Below are 23,033 nucleotides of genomic sequence, written 5' to 3' on the forward strand. Positions count from 1 at the left end.
GCTGCGGTCATTGCAAGATGACTGGAAGAGTTGCATCTTTGGATGTATGTTATCGCCACACACACACACACACACACACACACACACACACACACACACACACACACACACACACACACACACATAAATAAACAAACAGCGCAACACCCTCACGTAGAGACCTGAGCTCCTGTTGTTGGAAACAAACATGATCAGCGCAAAAACAATCTCCATTCACGTTGAGAGCGGTCGTCTCTTCACTGTACAGCCATGAAGACCACTGAACCGAGAGCTGCAGTCAAAGCTTGGACACAGCTGAGATGGCTTAAAGTCCACATCTCCAGAAAAATAAGAGTGAAAAAGAACTTGAAGTTATAAACTCAGATCAGTTTTGCTCCTTTTTTGTTGTACTTTTCATGATTTAAGCAAAGGCTTTTTTTTTTTAATTCACAGATACTGTTCATATTACAATTTAACACAACAATTAAGTGTTTTATTTTAAAGTATTGTGTAAAACATTGGCCGCCTTGTTTTTATTCAGGCCCACAGACAAAAGTTCCTTATTTTCATGACTCAAGTTATTTTTAAAAACCTTTCTTTTTGGCTGACCCCAAAAAATGGTCCGATCCATGGCTTAAAAAAAACAAAACAGCTGTTGCAGATTGAACGGTCCCCCCTAAAAATCGGTCCACCCTGCCTTCACTGCGCATGAGTCAGCAGCCGCAGTTCACCAATTATCACCTCGTTTCTGCTTCAAACTGCACTCCAGTCATCATCAATCTCAGCAACAGATATCTGAAGCTTTTGTACAACAATCATTTCCACATAAATTCACCATTATTTCATCATAAAAGATGGAGGAAGCGATCAGAGTGCCACAGCTGCTGCATTCACTGCACCTCCGTCATTTCAAAGCGTCACTGATTATTGCCTCGTTTCTGCTTAAAAGTGCCTCGTTTCTGCTTAAAACTGACTTCAGAATGAGTTAAGAGGTTTCACCTTGTCATCTGATGGTTAATAATCACATTAATCCATTTCATCACTTTGGGTGAAGACAGTCCATCTCAGACAAGTTACTGAGCTCTGAAATGACGCATGCGCAGTGGAGGCAGGGCGGACTGTTCGGTCTGCAACACAGTATCCAATCCGAACAGTGGTGTTTGTGATCCCGACACCTCTACCTATCGCGATGCAGTCTGAGGTTAGTAGTCAAGGGTGGAAGGAAAAAGTTAGCACAATGTTGTTATGTGTCACTTTCTAGCTGTTAAACACATTAAAAGTAATAAAATAAATAAAAACCACAAGAGAGAGCCTTTAGGTAAATGGACTGCATTTATATAGCGCTTTTCCATCTGCATCAGACACTCAAGTGCTTTACAAATAATGCCTCACATTCACCCCGATGTGAGGGTGCTGCCATACAAGGTGCTCACTACACTCCGGGAGCAATACGGGATTAAAGACCTTGCCCAAGGGCCCTTAGTGATTTTCCAGTCAGGCTGGGATTTGAACCGAGGATCTTCTGGTCTCAAGCCTAATGCCTTAACCACTAGACCATCACCTCCATCACCTAAGTAAGTTAAAGCGTCTTTATTTCCCAGTCAAACGCTTGTTTTTGCTGAAGTATTTGCAGTTTTATGTGTTTACCGTTTGGACTTGGCAGTTGCTTTATTACATCAGTAATTAAAGAGTTCTTTTGACATTACTGTGTTCATTCTCTTTGGTTCTTAAATATTTCAGATATGACCCCCCCCACACACACACACACACACACACACACACACACACACACACACACACACACACACACACACACACACCACACACACACACACACACACACACACACACACACCTTCAACCACTTAGTCCAATTAGCAGTCATAGAGCGCGAGGCGGGGTACACCCCGGACAGGACACCAGTCTGTCACAGGGCCACAATCACACAAACAAACACAGCCACACCCACACATACACCTACGGACAATTTAAAGATTCCAATCCACCTAACCCACAAGTCTTTGGATGTGGGAGGAAACAGGAGCACCCGGAGGAGACCCACGCAAACATTGGGAGAACATGCAAATTCCACACAGAAGGCCACAGGCGGGAATTGAACCAACAACCTTCTTGCTGTGAGGCAACAGTGCTAACCACTAAGTCACCGTGCTGCCCAGATATGACCAGTTATTATTATTGTTATTTTTTACATTCACCAAGTTCACCACAGGTATACATCGCAACTCAGAATATTAATATTGTATTTTCCGGCGTATAAGACACACATTTTTCCTGTATTATCAGCTCTTCAATTTGGGAGTTTTGTGCATTGCTGCAGAGTGTACTTTTTTTATTATTGCCATTTATTCTTATTAGAGTTTATGTTTAGACTTTTGATTCCTAGGAAAGTCAACACACTTTATCACATCAGATTAACAGAAAGAGTACTTTCCATCTTTTTAAAAAGTAAACTACAAATTCCTAGAGTGTCTGTATTGTATTGCCAACAAAAATTTTAATTAAATGACAAAAACAGTGTTTTCCAATCAATAACACAGCCACTGACTGTAACTACATAATCACAACTCACACTCATGTTCCACCCTTGACCTTTCTTTTTACATCTGCCAAGGTTTGTTCTTTTTACATCTGCCCGTTTGCATTCAAAGGGGAGCAAATGGGAGGACTCAAAATCACAACAATTCAGACAGCGAGCACAGCCGCTACACATGCAAAGGACAGTATTACATTGTGATACATGTAATACTTTCCTTCATGCACATCTCCATATACTCTGCTACCACTGAACTTTCACTACACTTACAAGACTCATGCACAGACATACGGGTGATGCTGAAAGATGTAAACCTGATTATTATCTACAGAGAGACTGATGTTAAGAACTCCTTACCTTCTGGAAGACTGCTTTTAGCTCAGTTGGATCCCCGCGTTTGGTAGACTGCACCTGGCAGCACATAAGAACACTGTTTAAATTTTGGCAATGTAAACAAAGCAGTTATTACAGGCGTTGTGCTCAGTAATTAAAAAAAAAAAAGGCTTAGAGTTGACACCTCCTTGAAAAGCGACTGATTTAAACAAAACAGATATCCTGACAAAGCAACAACGATCAACCAAACTTCAGTTCCTAAAGGGCTAGTTAGCTAGCAAGCAAGCAAACTACACGAACAGGACGCAAACCTCTACGATGCCATATTAAAATCAACAAATGTGCCAGAAAACAAGAGTAAATTACAGACAAATAGTTATAAAGCAATAAGTGCTGTCCTGTAGTTTGTTTTTTTTTAAATCATGGTAGTTTTAGCAACTGGTTAGCATCATCTTGCTAAGTTCGAGCTTGAGGAACTCATCGAGGCCGACGACCAGCAGATGCTACAGCCACCGGGAACACCGTATCCAAGAAGATCCGACTCGGACAGGTTGACACGGCACAACTTTGACCGGTCCTACGCACAAAACCACAGAAAAGACACGGAGACATGCCAAAGTAGACATTTAAAAACGTTAAGGGAGCGATGCCGAAGTCACCTTGACCGCCATGCTGCTTTGACGTCACGTAGAGTGCGCGAGCGGAGTGCCACGCCCTCCGTCGTGTCAAAAAGTGAACCTGAGCTGCTCGGTTAAATATTAAGAATACTTCATTAACTCCAGGCTTTAAAACTTTGCCCTCCGGTAAGACAACTGACGCTACAGCCACATATGGTTGGAGCCTAAAATGTGCGTTTTGTTAGGCTTCGTCGGTTTCTTTCAGGTACTTAGGAACTATTTCAAAATAAAATCTAGGCTGCTGGAGTCTCAGCCTTCTGGCAAACTGCAGCTGATTTTTTTGCCCATTTGTTCTCCTTTGCCTGAAGCGACATACAGACAAATGATACATTATGCCCGTTTTACCTAGTAAAATAAACTGTCATTTGAAGGTAATGGAGGATTGTCTGCCTTCAGTTAAAAACTGGGTGTCAAGTAATTTTCTACTTTTGAATTCTGAGAAGAATGAGTTGGTGGTCATTGGTCAATTGAAATACACTATTAGGGAGGGTTGTTATTTCAAAAAATTTGGAAATTTATAAATGTTTGCATGGAATATGGAAATATACACGGAATAAACCATAGCAGGATAAATTTTGGGTCATTTTTTGTTCCATATCGATGGAGCCAATGAAGATATCGGGTTCAAAAATCACCAAAATATCAACGAAAATGTCATATCTTGAGAACCGCTGCACCTAGAGACTTGAAATTTGGCTCCAAATGTTGCTTGACCCCAAGTTTATAATCAACTTCTATAGTAACAATAAGCCTATCTGGTGTTTTTAAGAGTAAATGACAAAAAACCCAATTTCAGTACATATGTTACGATCAATTGTAACAAACAAAATCTATGTAGTTTTTATTTCAGGAACATCAGTTGAGTATAATCATCACATGTAAAGAATGACATGACCACAATGAACTAATTATAAGCAACAAAGTGGTTTCCTACGTCAACAGCACATACGCGTTACTTGAAATTTTCAAACGCTCTGTCCATATGGGTTTTTGGAACCAAATGACCCAAAATTTATCCTGCTATGGTTTATTCCATGTATATTTCCATATTCCATGCAAACATTTATAGATTTCCAAATTTTTTTAAATAACACCCCTCCCTAACACTACAGTAAAGCCTATTTAATACTGTAATTGAGCTATGATAGAGTTGATTTGACACTGATTGAGCTGATTTAACACATTAATTACTTTTCAGGATTACTGGACTGGCAGCACGGTGGATTAGTGGGTAGCACTGTTGCCTCACAGCAAGAAGATCATGGGATTGATTCCCACTTGTGACCTTTCTGTGTGGAGTTTGCATGCTCTCCCTGTGTTTGTGTGGGCTCCTCAGCTTCCTCTTACATCCAAACACATGCAGGTTATGTGGATTGGAAACTTTAAATTCTCTGTAGCGTGCGTGTGAATGTGTTTGTTTGTCTATGTGTGGCTCTGCGACAGAGTGGCATCCTGTCCAGGGTGTACATTGCCTCACGCCCTATGACTGCTGGGATAGGCTCCAGCCCCCACAATCCTTAACTGGAGTAAATGGTTGACGATGAGTGAGTGAGGGAGGATTACTGAACTCAGCATAATGTTTAGATCTTACAAATGCAATCACATCCTATTTGTTGATGATTTTATTTTGCACTTTGTGGGCCTGGTTTGAAAAAAATGTATTGAACATATTTTTTGTTTTTATTTATTTAAAAAGCTTGATAGCTTATCTCAATGGCTTTGGCTGAGCTTTTCATATGGGGTAACTGCAGTGTTTGGTGTCACTGATAAGGCAGTGACCTATCAGCAAATATGCACTGCAGCACTATGGCCATGGCCAAAAGGTGAAAGCAATGTGTTCACCTTCTAAAGGCAACTTTAGAAGGGCATTTGACTAAAGGGAATCACACTGGTGTGACCAATTGCAAACAGTCCAATCGCATTTAGCCTGGACAGCAAGTGGGCCCAACCTCCTTTTTCACAGCCAAATGGACTCAGAAGGTTAGCCTCAGTGATGCCCTTCTTCTTTGCCTTATATATTCACAGTGTTGACAAAACACACCACTCTGTTGTTAAAGAACTATTACCTCCGAGTGACGGCTGTCAGAATGATGACCTTGAAACATCCAGTAGCATATCTGTGCTACAACACTCCTCAGAACCTCCGCCCATTGTGGTTTTGCCTCTAGTGGAATGTACACAGGAGGACTATGTGTTCCTAACACCTCTATGCCAAATATAAGATATGCCCTGAGTTACAATGCATCTGGAAAGTATTCACAGCACTTCACTTGTTGCATATTTTGTTATGTTACAGACTTCTTCTAAAATAGGTAAATTCTTTTTTCCCCACTCAAAATTCTGCTCACAACACCCCATAATGACAACATAAAAGTTTTTTGAAATGTTTACAAATTTATTAAAAATAAAAACTAAGAAATTACAGGTACATAAATATTGACACTCTTTGCTCAATACTTTGTTGATGCACGTTTGGCAGCAATTACAGCTCAAGTCTTCTTGAATATGATGCCACAAGCTTGGTGCACCTATTGCTGGGCAGTTTTGCCCATTCCTCTTTGCAGCACCTCTCAAGCTCCATCAGGTTGGATGGGGAGCGTTGGTGCACAGCCATTTTCAGATCTCTCCAAAGATGTTCATCAGGTCTGAGCTCTGGCTGGGCCACTAAAGGACATTCACAGAGTTGTCCGGAAGCCACTCCTTTGATAACTTGTCCGTGTGCTTAAGGTCATTGTCCTGCTGAAGGTTGAACTGTCGCCACAGTCTGAAGTCAAGATCACTTTGGAGTAAGTTTTCATCCAGGATGTCTCTGTATATTGCTGCATTCATCTTTTCCTCAATCCTGACTAGTCTCCCAGGTCCTGCCGCTGAAGAACATCCTCACAGCATGATGCTGCCACCACCATGCTTCACTGTAAGGATGGTGTCTGGTTTCCTCCAAATATGACGCCTGGAATTAACATGAAAGTGTCCAATCTTTGTAGCATAGAGAATTTTCTTTCTCATGGTCTGAGAGTACTTCAGGTGCCTTTTGGCAAACTCCAGGCAGGCTGTCATGTGCCTTTTACTAAGGAGTGGCTTCCATCTAGCCACTCTACCATACAGGCCTGATTTGTGGATTGCTACAGAAATAGTTGTCTTTAAGAAAGGTTCGCCTCTGTCCACAGAGGAATGCTGAAGCTCTGACAGAGTGACCATCGGGTTCTTGGCCACCTCTCTGTGCTCAGTTTAGACGGGCGTCCAGCTCTAGGAAGAGTCCTGGAGGATCCGAACTTCTTCCATTTATGGATGATGGAGGCCACTATGCTCATTGGGACCTTCAAAGCAGCAGAAAAGTTTCTGTACCCTTCCCCAGATTTGTGTCTTGAGACAATCCTGTCTTGGAGGTCTACAGACAATTCCTTTGACTTCATGCTTGGTTTGTGCTCTGACATGCACTGTCAACTGTGGGACCTTATATGTAGACAGGTGTGTGCCTTTCCAAATCATGTCCAATCAACTGAATTTACCTCAGGTGGACTCCAGTTAAGCTGTAGAAGCATCTCAAGGATGATCAGTGGAAGCAGGATGCACCTGAGCACAATTTTCAGCTTCATGGAAAAGGCTGTGAATACTCATGTACATATAATTTATTTTTTTATTTTTAATAAATTTGCAAAAAAAAAAAAAAAAAAAAACTTATTTCACAATGTCATTATGGGGTATTGTGTGTAGAATTTTGAGGGAAAAACAGGAATGTCATCCATTTTGGAATAAGGCTGTAACATAACAAAATGAGGAAAAAGTGAAGCACTGTGAATACTTTCCAGATGTACCATACAACATCACACTGAATCTGTAGCACCATTTGAGAAACACTCATCAACATGTTTGCATTTAAAGCAAAATGTAGAGGAAAATTTAATTTGCATGTCCTCCACATTCAAGCCACATCCATATTTCAGAGTATTAGGGATATAACGAAAATGCTACAAAGGCTTTTAAACAGTCAACAACCAGTAAAATAGATGAATGCATTTCGATTAAACATGGAATTTTCCAATATATGAGTATACAACTGTACACATATGTTGAAATCCATGTTCATACAGCTTGAAATGTATTGGAATTTTTCTCATCCCCAACCCATGATTGAACCTGGGACCCTTCATACATCAGTTAAATGAGTTGCCACTGCTCCACCTTGGCTCTCAGTGAGAAGAAATGGCTCAGAACTACATCAACATGTATATATTTTGATCATCTTCAGCATTGTGGCAACATTGCTGGTCTGCAGAATGTCATTGTAGCAACATTCAACCTCAGCCAAAATACAACATTTCATTTGTGTAGTGTGCTTGCTAGGATGGGCTCCAGCACCCCCGTGACCCTTAATTAGAATAAGTGTGTTCAGAAAATGAATGAATGAATGACTGGATGGACCACTCATGGTCCACCTTTACCTTGGCACACACTTTGAGATCACTGCTGTCATGTTTCAGCACCTTTGAATAAAGTTCTTGCTTGAGGACTGAAACTGAACACTCATTTATGAAGGTGAGAGTAGACAGTACATATTGTATTCTGAGGTCTGGCCATCAGTTCATGAGAATTTCAAAGTTAAAACAGACAAGAATTCTATTAGATGATGTGAGAGCACTGGGCCAGACCAGTATGACATTTGAGGGATTGCTTTCTTTTTCTACTCTTAAACCACCAGTTTGGAGGCATGTAATTGCATATTTAAAGAGAACGGGTTTATTCAACGGGAGATAGTACGATCTAATTTCCCACTTTTTTTAATCCTGCCTTATCTCCCCATTTCCTCATTTGTATAGTATACGTCCAGCTGTATTGATGCGCAACACCCAATCAGTTGGTGGCGGTAATGCACCCTATCGGTTTGCAAACTGCCAATAAATCCAAAGGAAGAAGAAGAAGAAGAAGAAGAAGAAGAAGAAGAAAAAAATAGAAATAAACAATATGGGGGCGGCGTTTGCAGGTATTTTGTCGACACACCGCAGCTTTTTGTTCACGGTTAAGACACGCAAATGATATTTAAAACTGAGCAATGTCCAGTACATTTAATTTGCAAAGAGAATATGGTAAACTTGCACTAGCTTTTTTGCCGCCTGTAATTTGTAGTGAAGCTAAGGACTGCATATTGATTATGAACACGCGGGCGCGTGTGTGAGAGACTTTCAGCCACTTCATGTATATATATATATATATATATATATATACACAAAGACCTATTTCTCTCAGATATTGTTCACAAATGTGTCTAAATCTGTATTAGTGAGCACTTCTCCTTTGCTGAGATTATCCATCCCAAACTGAATATTTTTAGAGTGGCCTTTTATTGTAGTGATGGCAATTTCGAAGCCTCATGAACCAATGAGCCACTGCAACACAACTGGCTGAAAATCGACACACTGCTTCGACGCGTTTGATACAGTTTGAAGGGTGACATCTGCTGGATTGCTTTGAGAATGACCTTGAGCTAGTGCCCTGACAAATGTTTGCATTAATTCATGACTGATGTGGTTTGTTCTTGAAAAATAATAATAATAAAAAAGTCATGTATTATTGTGTCTTCTTAATGTAATAAATAGTCCCTACAGATGCACACATAATGGTTCTGAAAGCCTTTATTGTAGACTATATGTAGATTTATCATTCCTCAAACTATATTTGGATAACGTGACAGGAAAAGTGAGAAAGACATGTGCTTCTGCAATTGGTGCTCATGTTGCTGTAATTTGTAAATTAGAATAGAGGGGATAGGAGATGGTGATTGTGCAACTTTCAGCAATTTTTAGAAAAAAAAAAAAAAGAATAATTTCAACGGTGCTGGGCTTTAATCGGCTCCTCTTCTGCCTCATGACCTCTCCAGCTTTGGAGAAGACCCGCTCGCAAGGCACTGATGTTGCTGCATCGACAAATATTTTTTTGCCTTTCTCTGTAAATTCGGATAGACTGCGACTCGTGTCGCCCAGTATTTGAGCGGGTCTTCTCTTCTGGAGGTGGGCATATGTTGGGTCAAACCTTTGTAGTAAAGCCCTGAAGGCTTTGCTGTCCACTATTTTGAATGGTTGTGCATCTTCCACAACATAGTCCACCAGTGCCTCATCCAAATCAGCTTGTCTGCCTTTAATGGAAACACATTCTGACATGCTGAGCTATTTTTGTTTATGAGTATGTTTTAATCTTAGATAAAGAATAAAATATAGCTTACATGGCCTGATTCCTGCTCCAGGAGCAGCAACAGAAGCAGCAGCCATTGATATCTGGGGATATTTGGACCTCAGGTGTCATTGAAGACGTATTGTTACTGTACCTCAACTCTTGAGCATAAATCAAGCTCTTGACCTTTTTGGGGCTTATTAGATCAAAGTGCTCCCAAGCAATTGATCGTGCTCTTTTTGGCACTGGCTCCTCCATGTCCCTTCCTCACCACTACTCACTCTCTCACACACACACTCAGCTTACTCACACCTTTCACTTCAACAAAATCACAGCTCTTCAGTCACAGCTCAGTCTCTGATCTACCTATAATATATAGTCGAACCTATAACCTATGTTGATGTACTGTGTGAATAAATGTTGTATATGAATAGATGCCTGTTGTGTTTGGTGTGTGTCTGTCTATGTTAGATCCTATGTGTGTGTAGCTAATGATACTAAATGAACTCTAAACTAGACCTAAATATAAACTAATAGTTTCCTTGGCTCCGATTCACGTGCTAATTGGCAGTAACAGTGTCACTAGCAATCTCCTCTCACAAACCCACGGTTTGAGCTGCGATTAAGATCTCATTTAAATACTTTTCTGGTCGTATTGACACGCCCAGATTATTCAAATTTTCTGCGAAGCACGAGGCCTCGCTCGCAGTGGTCACGTGATGGGGCGTGCTCGAAACGCTGCTCACTGACATTTCTGGTTCAAAAAGCTCGATGCTGTGTCGAGCAGACTGACTCGAGCTTAACATCACTATTTTATTGTGACCAGCCTAAGGCACACCTGTCAATAATTATGCTGTCTAATCAGCATCTTGATATTGCACACCCTTGAGGTGGGATGGATTATCTTGGCAAAGGAGAAGAGCTCACTAATGCTGCGTTTACACATAAAGATGACAAGTGACGAATGCCACAGAATATACATTCTTGGCTTCTGATCACGAATGTGATGATTCGGGGGAAAAGAGGTGTCAGGAGTCCTCAGGAACTGTTGCAACCTGTTACCACATGTTACGATTAATGGTACGTATCGCTAGCGAATTATTACAAACCATTATGCATGGTCAAAAATAATGTTCCGCGTTATTGCGCATTACAATGCATTGTTACGTTCTGTCATGTGAATCAGGCGAATTGTCTCCACACACCCCCATATTCATCCTTCCGTCAGCTGCTGAACAGTTCGCTCCAGATTGCTCCTCAAAATCCAGAGGAATCCAGAAGAACTTTGTGATTGCATGCTTTGTTGGGTTCTGTGCCATGGAGTGGCAAAGAAAGGAGGAGGAGATGGAGAGAACCAGATGTCTGGCTGCATGCGGCTCTCCTCTGGCTCAGATTCGTTCTCCCAAACATCAGGGACAACAGCAGTCGGAACACCTGCAGGAGCACGCTGAGGAGCACTGGAACAAGACTTAGCCACCTTGATGTCACTGTCCTCCTTGCGGTGCAGCATGGTTTAATTGTGCGCATGTGAGAGAAGTGAATCGTAGTGGCGTGCAGTGAAATCTGACACCGCGTTACAATTCGTGTCAAAACTTGACAGTTTCTGTGTCAATTCGTAACAACGTGTGACAGTTTGGGCTCCAAGAACCATCACAGGAACCACTACAAATGCTGTCACGTTCTATTAAGGATGACTACTAATCAAGACGTCTCAACATGCTCAGTTGCGAGCTCCGCGACGGTGGTGGGTGACATTCGTGGAAGATTTTTCCTCAGCCAAAAACATGCTCCACGAATATCACGCACCTACACGCACTGTTAAGAAACCTATTCAGATGCCTTAAGTCACGTTAAGAATGTCAGGAATAGCAGAGAAGCTTGAATCTTCGACTGGACTGGGTTGCTTGACGCGAGGACGTTTCGCTTCAAATCGCAGAAGCTTCCTCAGCTTCTTGCTCTGGTGGTCTAACTTCTGTCTTGACTCTTGTAGAGAAGAATAATCAAGAAGTCACAAAAGCTGGAGTTTTAAACCTAACCAGACCCCTCCTACCAAGAGGCAGACTGCTATAGGCTAGTGACTAAACAATAGCTCTAATTAGCACCTATTGTGCTCTAGTTAGCACCCTCCTAATGACAGGGCAGCTGTCCCTCCTAATGATGGGACGGACCCTCTCCTAATGGCTCCCTTGACGACTCTGCTGATGACGTGAATGACTCATTACCATGAACAAAAGACTGAAACTGCTTTGACCTGAGTACCCCATTGTAAACAGGGGATAAAGCGTGTCTCAGACCCTCTCCCCGGTTAAGGCTGGGTTTCAAACATTTCACAAAGAATGCCTCCTTGACCCCTCTCTCAAATCATTTCTTCTCTCTGGCTAATATTTTAACTTCCTTGTCCTCAAACGTGTGGTTAGTGTCTTTAAGGTGGAGATGAACTGCAGACTGAGGTCCACTGGCGCCCTGTCTGCGGTGCTGGTATAGCCTTTTGTGTAAAGGTTGCTTAGTCTCACCTATGTAGTGTTCGTTACAGTTTTCCTGACATCTGATAGAATACACTACATTGCTCTGTTTGTAACTAGGGATCCTGTCCTTAGGGTGAACTAATTTCTGTCTCAAGGTGTTAACTGGTTTAAAGTAAACTGGGATTTTGTGCTGTCTGAAGATCCTCTGTAGTTTTTCCCCTACTCCTGCTAAATAAGGGAGAGACACTCCTCTTCTTCTTGTCTCCGTCTCCTGTCTATCTATATTCTGTCTATATTAGCTTTAATAAAATATTCACAAAATATCGTAAAATTGTATGATCTAGACATACAAAATCTGCAGCAATTAATTAAGCTAAGTGCTAGTGGATTTGGAGTTGCTCTATGTATCTGGTCCATAATTATAATTTTATTATTTCAGAATATCAGATCTGTTTTTAAACTGCAGTGACTGATGACTCAGCTTGTCTAAAACTGTTATAACAACAATTCCCTTGCCCTATTAATGCCTCTGAAGAAATGAACAGATTAAGAAAAATGCATATTGTCTGTTGTTTTAGCTACTGAACTAAGCACTATTAGTATAATACTAGACTAATTATACACTTTACTACACCATGCAAGATTTCACATGCTTTGAGAGAGAACCCCCATCCTGATGAATATATTTTACTTAGAGAAAGTAAATTCTACTCTCGGAGTACAGCTCTTCAAAATTTGTAACAAAATTGCATTGATGACTGAATTGCTAATTTTATGATGCCATGAAAGAAAAAAATAAGATCAGTAATCTGTCTTTCAAAGTTGATCCATTATTTTGATGTGCCAAATATTGTAAATACCACATTTGAGCTTTATGCTTCCATTCAGAGCTGATATATTGCTTTCTGAATATGGAAATACAGGTTCAAAAATTGGTTTACGCCATGTTACGGTACCCTACTTTGCAAATTTTTTTCACTATGAAGGCATTTGAGCTAGATAAAAAATTTTGACATAAAGTTGGTATATCAATATGCTCTCCACAAAAAAATATGAAGTGGCTGAGCACTTGCCCACATGGTCAAACCATAAAGAGACTGGAGGCCTATTTTTGACATTCTACAATCATGTTCGATTCTCAAGAGTCAATAGTTCAAAAACCCTTCAAGTCCTGACCACAGTGTTGTTTGACACACATATAACTAGTACCCCAGATATGTGTATTCTACAATATGAAGATTATCCATTGAATCCCTTCTTTAGTACAGCTCTTTGAAATTTTGTAATTTTTTTTGCGAGAATGGACAAACTGCCATTTTTGTGATGCTACAGAATGAAAGGTTAGCTCTATATCCCAATTTTGAAATTTACTACTGTATCTGGGGTGCCCAAATAGGGTGTATTCCAAATTTGAGCTTTATATCTGCATTTTTAGCTGAGATAATGCCTTTTAAAAATGAACAAAAAGCTCAAAATGCATTCGCGAGTGTAAAATATGATTGTGGGTACCCTGATTTAAAAAATGATATCTAAAAAACTACTTGGAATTAAGCAGAAATATTTTGCATGTGTTCATCAGACATATGTGGGTACTTGTAAAAAAAAAAAAAAATCATGAGAATCCAAGTTGGTGACCCGGGAAGAGTTGGAAAATCTGATGATTTCACACGGAATGACCCTGATGTATTTATGATTGCATACAGCAGTGTTTCTGAATACTTGACCCCCACCCCAGCATTACATATGTTCCTCCTGTCCTCTACCTATTTTTGTTTTGTCCACCAGCTCTTCATTATCTGGACACACCTGAGCAAGCTACCGCAATTAGCTGTGGCTTAACAAAGGGAGAGATGTAAAATCTGCAGTGCCAGGGTTCCTCGAATCAGTTTGTCTGTTGCTTTTGGTTTTTATGTACACAATATGGATGGATGGATGAGATTTATTGTCATTGTCATTATACGAGTGCAACAACAACAAGATTATGTCCACACTCCAATTACCACAGACCGCCATCGCCGGAGTCCCAAGCTGTTCCAATATGACTTCAAAGAGAACATATACAGTAGTTAAAATGCGTTACCTTTGTGTGTGTATGTGTAATTTTAGTGGAGTGTCTGTGCTTTTCAACATGTAGATCTGTGTTTTCCCTGTCGTTTCTTTCCAGGATTGGAACGTTTTCTACAGAAACTTTGTTGCCTAAGAGGCTGTAGAGCTCCGACATCTGTGCTGTGTCAGCAACACAGACACTTCTTCTGGAGGAAATCAAAAAAATTTCACTCTCACAGTGTAGTTCATCCAGCTGCTGTTAGTCCTGCGTATCCGGTGCCCAAGGTACAGTCAGAGGAATTGGCCTTCTGACAGATGTGATTTATCACAAGTAGGCATACTTGCCATGTGTGCCATGTGACTTACCGTTCCTTTGTGTTTGATTTACACTACCCGTCAAAAGTTTAGCACTTTCCCTTTCAGCTGAATTATTTGCATTGTGATGGTATTTAAATTATTAAATTATTTAATTATATAATAAATAATTGCAGGCGCTTTTCTAAAACTTTTTCATCATACCACTTTATTTGAAGGAAGCTTTATCTCAATCTCAATTTATTTATAAAGCACTTTAAAATGAATACCAACAACCAAAGCGCTGTACACTTTATACTTTATAGCAATTTGTAGCATTCACAGTCCTCATTCCTCTACTTTTAACTTTTAAAGCTGTGTTCAGCTAAGTCACAAGACACAGTACTGCTGTATCAGTCAACTTTAAACATGTAATTGGGGCAGTTTTGCCAGAAGTGGACTAAAATGAGGACAGGATGTACTTGCAGTATGAACAAGCTGGAAAATACTTTTAGAATTAGTTTTCTTTTCTTCAAGTAATACATCTGTTGTGAAAAATAAAACACTGATATGTCCCACTTTTACATCCTTGACTGCAGCACATAGTACAGCCTGAGTACGTCAGCAGTGAACTGGTCCCTGAATGGCCAGACTACATCGAGATCAAGGATCAAGAGCAGATCGAAGGCCTTGCCAAAGCATGTCGCCTGGCCAGACGTGTCCTGCTATTGGCTGGCCAGAGTTTGAAGGTCAGTGTTTGATAATTGCAGTAATTAGTGTTTGTTGCCACTTGAAAAACAATTGCCATACAGCTGCAACAACCAGTTATTTTTTTTTTCAGGTTGGCATGACAACAGATGAAATAGACTTCATAGTGCACCAGGAGACAATAAAGAATCATGCCTACCCATCTGCCCTCAGATACGGGGGCTTTCCAAAGTCAGTCTGTACCTCTGTGAATAATGTGGTCTGTCATGGAATACCGGACAGGTAAATGAGCATATGTATGCGTGCCTGTCTTAGTGAACATGTGATGTGATTGTAGATGATTCAGCTTTTCAGATGCACATTCACTAGTGGTTTTTAAATGATGCCTTTCTGTTTCAAGAGGCTACCCACCTTTCACATCTAATAATAGACTTCCAAATTTAAGAGCAAATTGAGCCATACTCTGATTTTGAAGTGAGAGAAATCCCATCAGGTTAAGGTCCAACTCCAAATTAGACAGGTACTCAGAGAGTGTATACCTCCAAGAAGGTCCAACAGTCCTCTTTTTTTCATCTGTGATATTTTTCTTGTAGTTGCTTTCTTTTTCTTTGTAAGTGGTAGATTCCTTTGATTCTGTTTTTTCTTTGATCTTGACTTTTGGTCTTGATTACTGATCTTTGATTTTTGAACCTCTACAAGGGGGATCTGGTTTTGTTCCACTGTTCATCGCTTTGTGTGTCTATCTTTGATACTGTAAACAGGATCAAAGGAATTTGCATCAAGGGGCTGATGGTGACCTTTGATTCATATCTCTCAACCTAGCTTCTGATTTCTTCGATCCTGTAATGGGTATCAATGAAATCGGTATCAAAGATAAATAGGTTTGAAGATGTTGTACTCAAGTTAAATTTTAATACATAATTTCAGTTGTACTAGTCACATCTTATGCTATTAGCAGTTACTTGTATTGATGTGCCCGATGGGGCAGGAGGCTGAGGGCGCTCGCATCCCACACTTAGTCAGTGGTGAATTTTACCCAACATGAAAAATTAAGACAATTTTTGAGAGAATTTCTAAAAAATATTCACAGCAACTTGATATTTGACAACTTGAGCCTTTTAATGTCACTTTTGTTTTTGTTAATCAGCTGTTCAAATGTAGGTCAGTGCATAATGTGGATGACAAAGTTTAAGTTTCCTGGCAAGTCACTGAAATGCAAAATGTTTTGATTGTGTTTAATGTGGTTGCATTTTTTATGCCTCTGTGATGCAGTCGTCAGCTTCAGGATGGGGATATCATCAACATCGACGTAACTGTAAGTTAATGTCTTCAGCAGTTACACAAATATGCCAATGTTATTGATTGTAAAATGCGACGACTCCAAATATAAATATTGATTTCAACACTGGCTTCTGGCTGTTCATCATAGGTTTATTTAGATGGTTACCATGGTGACACCTCAGAAACCTTCTTGGTTGGCCAGGTGGATGAAATTGGGCAGCGGCTTGTAGAAACAGCCAGGCGTTGCCGAGATGAGTCCATCGCTGCGTGCAAGCCCGGAGCGCCGCTCTGTGTTATAGGAAACACTATTAGGTAGATATGTACAGTACAAACCACAAATTCAAATTCTTTTTAATGTCTTCTAATATTTTCTTTTTAACTTGTTTCAGTGAAATAGCCAATTCCAGTGGCTTCCAAGTTTGTCCTTACTTTATTGGCCATGGCATCGGCTCCTACTTCCACGGTCATCCCGAAATCTGGCACTATGGTGAGTTTGGGTCTATGTTGATGATGACTGTGAGGGACTGACTTTGAATGAACATTAAATCTACATTTGTGTGAATGTTAGATTTGTGCTTGCATTCATCATTAGTCTCAGCACATAAATGCTGGCATTCTCACAAGCTCGATGAGTGTTACATGGCTTAACTGTGAAGGAGCAGAGTTGGAAATAAAAATGGTAGAAAATAAATTAAGGTTAACATAGAATTTCCCAGAAACCCACGTAGCATGTATGATACAAATGGATTTATAGGGTGGTGCTTTGCTAAAAGACCTTTCAACAACCACCATTTTTTATCTTTTGCCTTATTTTCAGCAAATAACAATGATATGACTATGGAGGAAGGGATGGCTTTCACAATAGGTGAGTTATGTTTTACTTTTTTCCTGCACATTGAGATCAGACTTTGTAAAAGAACTTAGGCTGATATGGTTTGTTATTTAATTATAATTTGCAGAGCCTATACTCATGGAAGGATCTGTAAGATGTAAAATCCTAAAAGACAAGTGGACTGCAGTGTCTGCTGATGATAAAAGGTTTGTGGTGGGCTGAAAGAACCTACTGGCTTTGTTTATATCAGATTGGATAATGCACCATAGATTGTTTGTGACATTTATTCATGAAAGTCTGTTTTGTGCTTATTTGTTTGATGCAGGTCGGCTCAGTTTGAGCACACAGTAGTCATCACATCTGATGGAGTGGACATTCTCACCAGGCTACAAGACGAGAGCAGTCTGTGACCGAGAGGAATCTAACTGCTCACTCTGATATGGGAAGATCAGAATGTAATACCTCCTATTTTCTTCTTCTTTTTTTTTTCAATTTATAAAAGGATTAAATCTCCAATTTATATTTGGACAGTTTTGTGTGTGTGTTTTTGTGTGGGGTGGGGGTAGAAAATTGGCAGGGTGACATTTTGTATATTTACCCTGCGTGGACTCCGCAGAGTGAAGTAGGGCATTGTAATCAGTCCTGTGTGTTTCTCGACTGTGAACAAAATAATTAAAAAACGGTTGGATTTTCACCAAACCTGGTGGGAATATTGCAGATATCTCAAGGTGATTAACTTTTTGAGAGGACTAGACAAAGGTCGAGGTCAACAAAAACATGGTGCAAAAAGGATATTTGGTGCTATATCTCTGCCATCAGTAGGGGTTGAGAGATGATCTAAAGTTTATACCGATCAGCAAAATATTTGTGATTTATTGGTAACATGAGCTCTCAGACATGGATATATTCCAGCATGAAGATCGTGCAGGGTTTGCATCAGCCCTCTCATGCCTTGCATTGTGTTGTGGAACTCTCCTGTTTGATACTGACATTTGGGCTTTGAACAGTTAAATGAAAATAGAAAATGCAAAGAAATGTTTTACATTATCAGTGGCTTCATGTCAACACAGTGACATTTTTACATCTTGAGACATTTTATAAGAAATACATTGAAGGATTTGTGCATGGACTGTAGATCATGAGATCAGTCACTAGATGGCAGCACATAACGTGAAATGTAATCTACTGTTGCATTACCAGCCAAAGAACAAAACATTAACAGAAGTTATACACATGCTGTGAGGCCCACTGGGGCAACTGCTTATCCCCAACTACTGTACCAAATGATTGAGAGTCTTTGAGTCCCCTTGGATGGAACATCAGTCTTTTGGAGAATATTGTTACTTCCCTAGGTGAAGAGAGGAGAAGGAAAATAATTTTTCACTGTCAATAGTGTTCCTCACCAAAGATTTAAAAAGCAAACTTAAAAAAATCGCTAAAGCAAACCCAAATCCATTAGCAAAGTGAAGTGTCTTGTTCAAAGATGCAGGTAGAGTTACTGGGACTGGGTAACCAAAAGGACAGTAACAAAATATATGTGAGCACTGTAAACTAATTTAGGTCAGGTCAGGTTAGGTTAGGTCTCAGAGTAAACAGAGGTCATTTTATTTGGAGATATTGACCCCCTTTTGGACTTGGGCCCTCTTAAACAGCACATGAAACAATCTGTCACCAACCTGGGCGTCATTATTGACAAAGATTTTAAATTTGACAAGCAGGTGTACGCGGTTGTCAAATCTGGATTTTATAATTTGTGTCTTTTATCTAAAGTTAAACATTTTTTATCTTTTAATGCTTTCAAACAAGTCATGCACGCTTTTGTCTTCTCTCGTTTAGACTACTGTAATGCACTTTTTTTTATCAGCATCAGCCACAATGCACTTTCCCACTTACAGTTGGTCCAAAATTCTGCTGCACGCCTCTTAACTGGTAGCAGAAAGCGAGAGCACATTACGCCGATTTTAGTGTCCCTGCACTGGCTTCCAGTTCGTTTTAGAGTTGATTTTAAGTTTGTTTTTAAAGCTTTGAATGGACTGGCCCCAGCATATATCTTGGACCTCATCCAAATTTGCCAGCCTCCCTGTGCATTGAGGGTTGAGAGCCAGCTCCATCTTGTGGTGCCTGTGACGAGACTGAAAACCAGGGGGGACAGGGCTTTTTCTGTGGTGGGCCCTCAGCTGTGAAATGATTTGCCCCTTAACATCCAACAGTCCCCCCACTGTAGAGTGTTTTAAGTCTCGTCTTAAGACCCATTTTTATGCTTTGGCTATTAACACCGTGTGAGTGTGTGGTCCTGTATGTGTGTGTGTTTTTTGTACAGCACTTTGGAAACTATGTGAAATGTGCTGTATAAATAAAGTGGTATGGTATGGTGAAGTATCTACCACGTGTTGCTGCATCCACCACACCATAGAAGAGCCCCAGGTCCTGGAACCATGCAGGCGGATACCAGTCCTTCCCCACCCATTGAAAGTAGCCATCTACTGCCACAGGCAGTTAAAACAAGGACATTCCTTGGCCTTTTCTGGCCTTTCCAGGTGCTTGAGTTCTCAACATTGAGCCACCTGTGTAGTGAATCATTTAGCGGGAATCATGCCACGTGGCCAAAATGTTGTAGCCGACATTAACTTATGATGCAAGTGATAAGCTGCAGCTGAGTCTCCCAAACAGTTTGTTTGGCACAAAGTACTTCCAGTGGTACCCAAGGATTCTCAGAAGAGTACTTGGTGCCAAGTCCATTTGTGGCCTTAGCTCACTGGTTAGCATCCAGGTAATACAGACACTGATTTCTAAGGCCGTTTGGCCAAAGTTGACAAATATTTTTGGCACAAGGCCATGTGGCATTTCAGTGTATGAAAGCTGGATTAACACACACCAGTTAGCCTTTGAATCGAGGTCGACTGTTTTAAATTGTTGGAGGTGGCTAAACTCCAGGCATAGCAACACCCATCCACCATCTGTTTGTCTGTTCTGTCTACAGGTGGATTTCATCAATAAAACATTTGAGAGCAAATAGAAAATCGAACATGGAGCTGTGTTCTCCTCACTTTTCACTTATTAAACATTTATGTAAGTGAAGTGAGCAACGATAATTGCTGTCATAGCCCAGATTACAGCTTGTGAACTCAGATTTGATTGGGAGTTATTTAAAAAAAATCATACAGTCTGACCCACATTTCAAAGGATACAGTTTAAATGATGATTTGATGTGTATGTGTTGTTATACTTTCTATTGCAGCTGTAACTTGAAAGTTGAAGTAGTGATGCTTAAGGGTTAGGAATTCTTGTGGAGAAAGTACATTTGGCCATGTGGTGGGCGTGTTCTCACTTCCTGTTAATGTACCTTGTCTGTGTGTTCCTGTGCTGTGCCAGTTTGTGGATGGGGCGGACAAATAAAGGTGGGGCATGACCAGCCAGGAAATGATTCACATGTGATTCAACATGACACATGGTGAAAAAGCTGTCGTAAACGTTAATTCGGTTTTAGCCTGTCACCTGAGGCGCGGTGTAAAGAAGGTTGTAGTTGTTTCATGAATCAAAACTGGTGATTGTTTCAGGCCTCTGTGTGCATGTGTGTGTGTGTGTGTGTATATGTGATCTGCAAACAGCAAAGTACAGGAGGCGGCGAAGACAGGAAGTTTAGTGGGAATAAAGGTGAGGAACGGGAGGATTTAGGGAGTGGTGAAGTATCAGATTCATCTCTTCCTACATGTTGCAACTCATTCTTTGTGACTCTTCTTTGAGTTGCGTTAAATCATCTTTGAGATTCAGGCTTTAAATAAAGTACTCATTTCTATAAAACATGGTATCACACAAGAGTTCATGTGTCAGCTTTACTTGATACAGCTGTGTAGTTTTTGTCGTGTTTGTCAACAAAATAAAGAAGCAACTTTCTCTATAGATGCATTTGAACATAGACAAAAAAGTAATTTTGTTGTATTTTCCTTAAATTTGATATATAATTCTGATGAGGCTGATGGAATTTCTATAAGTTGTGAATCCTGTGCTGTGTTGTGTTCACACCAGCAGAAATAGATATTATGTTTGTATGCTCACAGAATATGTGGGAAAATAGTTGCCCAATTTATCTTCAACTACCATGAAAGAAATGCAGCCCCTTAAAATTCATATTTTGATCCATGAATTCCATTGTACAGTTCTCGGCTTGTCACAGCCAGTTTTGTATGGATCCGCATGAGGATTTGGTGCAGATTTTATAATGAATGTCCTTCCTGACGCAACTCCACATTGCATGGAGAAATGTGGCAGAAGTGGGGTTTGAACCAGCAAACCCACCTCTGACATTCAGATCTTGTGTGTGTGCATGTGTTGTATTAGCCAGCTGCAGTTTTGAGTTGTTCTGTGATAGTGGATGTACGAGTATTTATTGTCACTTTGCAGTTGCAATATTACATGGTTATGAGGAGGCAAGACTTGTGACATGTTGCACTTAGATGTGAGTTTACTGAAGAGTACCACAGGAATTCATGGTTTCCTTGGTGATCTGTGGAATTGCAGTATATTATTTTAAGGCTTGTGAAGGCAGATCTGTCTCACCCATAGCAGCGCATATGGCATGTGTGCTGACTCAGTAACTCTGAGGACTTAGTTCACCTGAAGGGCTGAGTTTACACTCGCTCTGTTAACACTTGCCTTTGCAAGACATGTAGCTGCAGGCTGGTTGTCATCATCATGATCAGAAGAAGAGCTTTTGTTTGGTGAAAATCTCCACAGTTAAAGGGAAATGCAGCAGATACAACAAAGTGTATATGTAGTCTAATTCATGCATTTGCATATTTCATTTGCTGTCATTTTAGACTGATGGACTGAACCCACGTTGATGAAGGAAAATTTCTCCACAAGCATGAATTTATATTTTCATGAGTGCATTCACAACAGTAACCATCCATTCATCCATTTCTTCCGCTTTATCCGGAGTCGGGTCGCTGAGGCAGCAGCTCAAGCAAAGCCGCCCAGACCTCCCGATCCACACACACCTCCCCCAGCTCCTCCGGGGGAACCCCAAGGCGTTCCCAAGCCAGCTGAGAGATGTAGTCCCTCCAGCGTGTCCTGGGTCTTCCCCAGGGCCTCCTCCCAATGGGACGTGCCCGGAACACCTCTCCAGCGAGGTGTCCAGGGGGCATCCGGAAAGATGCCAGGCCACCTCAACTGACTCCTTTCGATGTGGAGGAGCAGCGGCTCGACTCCGAGCTCCTCCAGAGTGACACAACACAACAGTAACTTAATGCTGAAATGGTTTTGTATGAAATGAGTGGTTACTTAGGGAGACGAAGATGAGGAGTGTGACTTGCACTGTGAGGGAGCATTAAGCTATCACATAATGGTCATGTGGTCCGTTTTTCTGCATGAACCAGCACATAGGTGCCTGAGTGTTAAGGACCCCAGAAGGCCAAGGGGACACACATGCTTCACTTAGCTGTGGCAGATCAGCTGTTATTTTAGACTTGTGGGGATGGACTAGCTGTCTGACACGGTGATTGCTATTCAAGACCAAAGGTGGTTTTGTGAATTCATGAATGCGGCAAAGGGCAGAGCTTCACACATTCTTAACAAATATTTGTTTCTCATGATTCAAAAGATGGTGAAACACACCTTACTTTAGATCAACCAAGCTCAGTGGGATGAGGAGATGGCCTACCTAGATCTACATTTGATCCACCGTCAATTTACCTGTGTGT

General features: G+C 40.7%; 2 protein-coding genes across 3 annotated transcripts in view; one reads left to right on the forward strand and one right to left on the reverse strand.

Annotated features, from left to right (window-relative positions):
* The window catches only part of LOC117521480 (calcium-binding mitochondrial carrier protein Aralar1-like), a 34,964-nt gene extending 31,348 nt beyond the window's left edge, over positions 1-3,616 (reverse strand). The window contains exons 1-2 of the mRNA XM_034182779.1: positions 3,526-3,616; positions 2,891-2,944 (exon numbers count right to left, since the gene is read on the reverse strand). Of these exons, the coding sequence (XP_034038670.1) occupies positions 2,891-2,944; positions 3,526-3,537 (66 nt within the window). The 5' untranslated portion in view covers positions 3,538-3,616. The remainder of the gene's footprint in view (positions 1-2,890; positions 2,945-3,525) is intronic.
* A 4,851-nt stretch (positions 3,617-8,467) lies between these two features.
* Positions 8,468-17,746, forward strand: metap1d (methionyl aminopeptidase type 1D (mitochondrial)). 2 transcript variants are annotated; one of them, XM_034184006.1, is made up of 10 exons: positions 8,468-8,524; positions 14,338-14,504; positions 15,113-15,262; positions 15,355-15,503; positions 16,494-16,536; positions 16,651-16,814; positions 16,892-16,989; positions 17,320-17,367; positions 17,462-17,540; positions 17,660-17,746. In XM_034184006.1, the coding sequence occupies exons 1-10, from the start codon at positions 8,506-8,508 to the stop codon at positions 17,742-17,744; spliced, it is 1,002 nt and encodes a 333-aa protein (XP_034039897.1). In that variant the 5' UTR covers positions 8,468-8,505; the 3' UTR covers positions 17,745-17,746. The 2 variants fall into 2 exon arrangements, with proteins under 2 accessions (XP_034039897.1, XP_034039898.1); XM_034184007.1 differs by lacking the exon at positions 15,113-15,262.
* Positions 17,747-23,033: the final 5,287 nt, after the last annotated feature.

Source organism: Thalassophryne amazonica, chromosome 12, assembly GCF_902500255.1.
Source record: "Thalassophryne amazonica chromosome 12, fThaAma1.1, whole genome shotgun sequence".
Taxonomy (NCBI): Eukaryota; Metazoa; Chordata; class Actinopteri; order Batrachoidiformes; family Batrachoididae; genus Thalassophryne; species Thalassophryne amazonica.

Excerpts from the sequence above, each read along its gene's own strand:
- metap1d (XM_034184006.1), top strand. Across the intron at positions 15,504-16,493 it reads TGTCATGGAATACCGGACAG|TCGTCAGCTTCAGGATGGGG; the intron begins GTAAATGAGCAT and ends TCTGTGATGCAG. Across the intron at positions 17,541-17,659 it reads GTGTCTGCTGATGATAAAAG|GTCGGCTCAGTTTGAGCACA; the intron begins GTTTGTGGTGGG and ends TGTTTGATGCAG.